At 65.5% G+C, this 6,221-nt stretch overlaps 1 protein-coding gene across 1 annotated transcript; it reads left to right on the top strand.

Annotated features, from left to right (window-relative positions):
• Nucleotides 1-665: 665 nt before the first annotated feature.
• On the top strand, nt 666-6,169 carry BCAR1 (BCAR1, Cas family scaffold protein). Its single transcript, XM_027708933.1, has 6 exons — nt 666-1,436; nt 2,651-2,812; nt 3,039-3,143; nt 3,572-4,720; nt 4,936-5,025; nt 5,385-6,169. The coding sequence occupies exons 1-6, from the start codon at nt 681-683 to the stop codon at nt 5,898-5,900; spliced, it is 2,778 nt and encodes a 925-aa protein (XP_027564734.1). The 5' UTR covers nt 666-680; the 3' UTR covers nt 5,901-6,169.
• Nucleotides 6,170-6,221: the final 52 nt, after the last annotated feature.

Below are 6,221 nucleotides of genomic sequence, written 5' to 3'. Positions count from 1 at the left end.
GGAGGAGGAGGAGGAGGGGATGGGGGAGGAAGGCCGCAGTCCCCCCACCATGGGTAGGGTCCCCTCGGTGCGGCCGATCTCGCCGGCGTGACCTTGGCCGAGCCCCGCCGCACCGGGGCGGTCAGGCCTCGCCCGCCCTCCGTCGCTCCCGGCGGGTCGCGGCTCTGCGGGACCCGCGGGGGCCCCACCGGGGCCAGGGGCCTCCCCGGGCCTCCGCCCTCCGCCCCGCCGGGCAGGGTGGCACCGGCGGCGGGCAGGGCCCGGGCAGAGCCGCGGGAGAGCCGGGGATCGGGCCCCGCCGCCCCGGGCGGGCCGCAGCCGGTCCCCTGGCCCCGGGCAGCCCTGGCAGGTGCCGCCCTGGCCCGGGCCGGGGACCCCGCGGGGTCGGAGGGGCCCAGGCCCGGCGGCGGGAGCCGTGGGATGGCCACGGACACGGCTGACTCACCGCCCCGGCACTTCCTCCCCGGCGGCGGAGGGAAGGGGCGGGAGAGGCAGAGGAGGCCCCCCGAAACCGGGGAGGAGGAAGGGCCCGGCCCCTTCCCAGCACCACCTCTGGGAAGAGTGGGTTGAGCTCCAGCGGGGAATCCCTCGGCGGTTGGAGCGGGCAGATCGCGCTGGCGGGAGGCGCTGGGCGAAGCCCCCCGGCCCGCGGGGCTCGGTGCCGGCGCTGAGCTGCCGGGATGACGCCCCCGCGGCCGGCGGGGCCCGGCTCACCGCCCCGGCGCGGGGCTCTCTTCCAGAACGTGCTGGCCAAGGCGCTGTACGACAACGTGGCCGAGTCCCCGGACGAGCTCTCCTTCCGCAAGGGCGACATCATGACGGTGCTGGAGCGCAACACGCAGGGGCTGGACGGCTGGTGGCTCTGCTCGCTCCACGGCCGGCAGGGCATCGTCCCCGGGAACCGCCTCAAGATCCTGGTGGGGATGTACGACAAGAAGCAGCAGCAGCAGCAGCAGCAAGCGCCCGGCCCGGCGCAGGGGCAGGCGCCGCCGCAGCCGTCGGTGCCCCAGCCGGCTCTGCCGTACCACCACCAAGGGGGATACACCCCGCTGTCGCCCGCCTCGCAGTACACACCCATGCACCCTGCTTATGCCCCCCAAGGGGACAACGTCTACCTGATGCCGGTCCCCAACAAGGGACAGCAGAGTCTGTACCCGGGCTCGGCACCCACCGGACAGTTTCCTCCTGCCCCGGCTAAGCAGCCACCCACCTTCCCGAAACAGGCACCTCCCCACACCTTCCCCAGCCCCGGCCAGGAGATCTACCAGGTGCCCCCCTCCCTGGGCCAGGCAGCAGAGGCGTACCCCGGGGGCTCTGCCAGTCCTCCCCAGGATGTCTACCAGGTTCCTCCCTCAGCTGGTCAGGCTCAAGAAATCTACCAGGTGCCCCCATCGCTGGACATGAGGAACTGGGAAGGGCACAAGCCCCAGGGAAAGGTAGGATGGGGAGACTGGAGTGGGGAGCATGTTATAGTTGTGGGGTGCTCTGTGGTCCACGGGTGTGAGTGGGTGGCAGGGCTTGGGCTTATCAGCCCACTGGTGTCTCTTGGAGTGGGCAGCCCTTGTGCCCATTGCTGGAGTTGTGTGGGCATCCTTCCCCGCACTGCTGGCAGGAGGGGGTGCAGTGAGGGAGTCTCTGCAGTGGCTGTGGTGCCCTGGTTGACCTGGGCTACCCCGCTGGGGGCTGGCACAGCATTTGGCACTTGGATCCTCATGGTCTCCTGTGTAGGCTCTGCCTTTGTCACCCAGGGCATGGCAGCATGTCTGGTGTGGGCGCAGGGTGCTGATAACCCAAGGGCTCCTTTGGCCAGATTCTGCAGCTGTGGAAGTAGCTGTGGTACCCAGCACAGTGCTGTGAGGTTTCATTCCTGCTGGGAGCGCGGGCAGGAGCAGGCAGCGGGTGCCAGCATGTCCTGGCTGTGCCAAAGAGCCTGCCAGTGCTTGCTGGATTTACTGGTGAGGCAAGGGTGAGCCACCAGCCTGTCCCCAGCATGGAGCCTAACAGCTCCATCCCCAACACCAGGCTCCTCCTGGCTCTGCCCCTTCCCTGGCACGTCATCCCAGGGAAGAGGAGTGAGGTGCTCTCGGTATTGCGTTTTCTGGGAAGGCTGGCTGACTCACAGCCCTGGGAAGTAGCCAGGGAGGAGAGGGAGCTGCCCATCACATCCAGGGCATGAGGAGCATCCTAAAACTGAGAACCAGCCCGACACCTCAGCCCTTCTTAGCACCAGTTGGGCAGGGTGCCATGACCCTCTAGGTTTGGTTATTTGCCGCGCTCATGTCGCCATGGAACGACCAGTCCGGGCCTGAAGCCGTGGGCAGGGATTCCCAGGCGTAGGCAGATCCCTGCCCACAGCTCGATGCCCGAATCGGCTCTTCCGTGCTGCTCCCCGCGGCCGTGCCGGCCGGGCTTTGTCTCTCTCCGAGGCTCTATCGCCGCTATAAATAACCGGTGAGATCATCCCGTCCCCGGCAGCCCGCACGCCCGGCCGGGGAGCGCCCTCCCGTGGGCACCGCTGTGCCCGCTGCCGCACCGGCGGGTACGGACCGCGCACCCGTCCCCTCTGCAGCCCCGGGCTGCGTCTGGGGGGGCTGATGCAGGGTGGGGGGGTGCTCGGCAGTGCCCACGTCACTTTTCCCTCTTTTTCCAGGTGCTGGTGCCCACCCGCGTGGGGCAGATGTATGTCTATGACTCCCCCAAGGGTGAGCAGGTCGAGTATGATTTCCCTCGCCACCTCATCTCCACGGGCTCCCAGGAGATCTACGACGTGCCGCCTGTCCGAGGGGGGGTCCCGAGCCAGTTCAGCCAGGAGGTGAGGCTGCTTGTGGGGTCGAGGGGGTATCTTTGGCTCCATCCTCTAGAATGGGAGATGACCTGGCACAGCCTGGGATCCAAAGCTGGGCAAATTGCATCCAAAACCGTGCACTTTATGAGGCTTGGGGCTGCTTCTGGGCACCTCCATCCTTCCCAGCTGGTCCCTGGGCAGAGATGAGTACCCATGCCATCTCTGATATATCATTCTGTGTCCCCCTCTCCAGGTCTATGACACCCCCCCCATGGCAGTGAAGGGTCCCAATGGACAGGACCCAGGGCAGGAGATCTACGATGTGCCCCCCAGCGTGGAGAAGAACCTGCCCCAAACTGTAAGTGCTGCTAGGAAGCTCCCAGCTTCTGTATAAGAAAGACAGATTTTTACAGGGAAAACAATAATTCACTCTCCCAGGGATCAGTCTCCCCAGAGATGTGGTGGTGGCCCTGGCACTGGAGGCTTTCAGGATACCAGGAGACAGGGTGCTGGATGTTCACATCCAGGGGATGAGTTTGAATTCTGTGATGTTTCAAGGTCCATTCCAACCTGGGCTGCTCTAGGATGTTGTGATTCCTGTCCCAAAGGGCAGGGGAACCCCTGGGGTGCTTGGCTCCATCCTGGTGCCCACCCAGTGCCATCGTGCACGCCCAGAGGTGGCACTTGTGTGCCCCACAGCATAGGGCAGCCCATCTGCACCTCTGTACCTGAGCCAGGCCAGCCCTCCCGGCAGTGCTGACGGTGCCTGCTGCTCTGCCCTTGCAGGTGTACGACGTGCCCCCCTCGGTCAGCAAGGATGTACCGGATGGCCCAGCACGGGAGGAGACCTACGACGTGCCCCCCGCCTTCGCCAAGCAGAAAACCTTCGACCCCTCCCGCCCTCCCCTCGTCCTGCCCCAGCAGGAGCCCTACTTGCCAGAGGATGTCTATGATGTGCCACCGGCAGCTGGGAAGGGTGCTCCTGAGCAGCCGCTCTCCCACGAGATCTACGACGTGCCCCCCAGCCTCAAGAAGCTGGGGGGATCCACCTTCTCCTCCCAGGAGGTGTACGACGTGCCCCGGGACCTGCACGCCCCGGGTAAGGGCTCCGTGGACACAGAGGGCGAGTACATCTACGATGTCCCACCGCAAGTGGACCGCGAGGCCAAGGGCGCCGACGCCAAGCGCCTCTCAGCCTCCAGCACGGGCAGCACCCGCAGCAACATCTCCACGTCCTCCCTGGATGTGGTGCCCGTGAAGGAGCCGGCCAAGGGAGCCGGCAAGGAGTTCTCCCTGGACTTGGACGCCGCTATGGAGACACTGGCCAAGCTCCAGCACGGCGTCAGCAGCGCCGTCTCCTACCTCATGTCCTTTATCGGCACCAACTGGCGCAGCCCCGAGCACATGGAGGCCAACGCCGCCAGCATCCGCAGCGCGGCCGAGGGCGTCCGGACGGCCCTCCGGGACCTGCTGGAGTTTGCCCGGGGGGCAGTGGGCAATGCTGCCCAGGCCTCCGACCGCTCCCTGTACGCCAAGCTAAGCAAGCAGCTGCAGAAGATGGAGGAGGTCTACCAGGCCCTGGCACGGCACGGCCAAGCGCTGGACGCTTGCCACTGGGCCCCCAGTGCGCTGGCCAGCGGCAAGCCGGGCACAGATGACTTGGAGCACTTCATCATGCACTCACGTGGTGTCCCCGATGACACCAAGCAGTTGGCTTCCTTCCTGCATGGCAATGCCTCCCTCCTCTTCAAACGGACAAAGCCGGCGGCGGAGAGCGGTGGCCATGGGCCCCCTCACCCCTCCGACAAAGCCAGCAGCATCCAGTCCCGGCCCCTGCCCTCCCCACCCAAGCTGCTGGCCCAGGAGTCGCCCGACGGGCCCTATGAGAACAGTGAGAGTGGCTGGATGGAGGACTACGACTATGTCCATCTCCAGGTGGGCACGGGCAGGGGGGGCCGTTCCCCACAGGGAGCGTTTGTGCCGGTGCCTCCCCCAGCACAGGGGGATTAGGCAGCTCTGCTTCTGCCACACACATCTTGCTCTTATCCTCCAGCTTGAGGGTTGTGGGGACCAGGGGTGTCCTGGGGCAGGTGGGAGCTTGCTCTGGCAAGGCTGATGTTGCTGACCCCTTTCGTGTCATGTTCCTGCAGGGCAAGGAGGAGTTTGAGAAGACCCAGAAGGAGCTGCTGGAGAAAGGCAACATCATCCGGCAGAGCAAGGACCAACTGGAGCACCAGCAGGTAAGGGCACCGGGGCAGGCAGGTAGGCACTGCTGGGCACAGTGCCTAGAGCAGGCAGGGCCCCAGGTCCTGCTTCCCTCATAACCTCTGCTGCCAGTCTGACCACAGCCCTCTTCCCTGTCTGTCCCAGTGGAGGGTTTTGCCTTGCCTTCCATACCATACCAATGCTGTGCCAGTGGAGAGGGGCACAAACACCTTGGTTCTGCAGAGGGGTGTGGTGTAGTTGTCCTGAGGCTGACACTGTCCCTCACTCTTTTCCCTGGGGCTGGTGGCCATGGCCACCCATGCTGGTGGCTCCGGGGAGGGGGAGCAGGTGCTGGCTCAGTGGCCACCCTGCCTCACGCTCATCCCTCCCACAGCTGAAGCAGTTTGAGCGGCTGGAGCAGGAGGTGTCGCGCCCCATCGACAATGACCTGTCCAACTGGAGCCCCTCCCAGCACTACGGCCCGGCGCGGGGCAGCGGGGCCCTGTGTCCCGCCGACCGCCAGCTCCTCCTCTTCTACCTGGAGCAGTGCGAGGCCAACCTTACCACGCTCACCAACGCTGTCGACGCCTTCTTCACCGCCGTCAGCACCAACCAACCCCCCAAGATCTTCGTGGCCCACAGCAAGTTCGTCATCCTCAGCGCCCACAAGCTCGTCTTCATCGGGGACACGCTGTCCCGCCAGGCCAAGGCCCAGGACGTCCAGCACAAGGTGATGCACTACAGCAACCTCCTCTGTGAGATGCTCAAGGAGATCGTGGCGACCACCAAGGCGGCCGCCCTCCACTACCCTTCTCCTGCCGCGTCCAAGGACATGGTGGAGCGCGTCAAGGAACTCACCAACAGCACGCAGCAGTTCAGGATGGTGCTGGGCCAGCTGGCAGCCATGTGATGGCCTCAGGGCCACTGTCCCCTCTTTCTGGCCCCCACCCCTCCCCAGACATGTGTTCCCCTCCATGGGAGTCCTCTCCACCCGGTGTAAGCGGACATGTACATAGAGACTCATGCACACCGGGGGGCTGGGGCTCCACGGGGAGGGGGGTGACAGGCTGCAGACATCATCTCCCTCCCTCTTCTTCCCTCTGGCTGGAGGCCAGGAATGGTTTCAGAGCTGTGCCCGTAATGAAGCAAAGCTGGGAGGTGCATTTATGCCCAGTCCTTCCCCGCTGTCCTCTCTCTGTACAAAACCGGCAGCCGGTCCTGGTCTGGAGGG

Source organism: Neopelma chrysocephalum, unplaced genomic scaffold (genome assembly GCF_003984885.1).
Source record: "Neopelma chrysocephalum unplaced genomic scaffold, ASM398488v2 Primary Assembly neopelma1_96633, whole genome shotgun sequence".
Lineage (NCBI taxonomy): Eukaryota > Metazoa > Chordata > Aves > Passeriformes > Pipridae > Neopelma > Neopelma chrysocephalum.
The sequence above is the reverse complement of the archived record's forward strand: the minus strand, read 5'-3'. Positions and strand labels throughout refer to the sequence as shown.

Bases quoted from the DNA above. Each gene is read 5' to 3' on its own strand.
- BCAR1 (XM_027708933.1), top strand. From the start codon at position 681: ATGACGCCCCCGCGGCCGGCGGGGCCCGGCTCACCGCCCCGGCGCGGG. The intron at 1,437-2,650 runs GTAGGATGGGGA...CTCTTTTTCCAG, and splicing joins GGCACAAGCCCCAGGGAAAG to GTGCTGGTGCCCACCCGCGT. The intron at 4,721-4,935 runs GTGGGCACGGGC...ATGTTCCTGCAG, and splicing joins ACGACTATGTCCATCTCCAG to GGCAAGGAGGAGTTTGAGAA.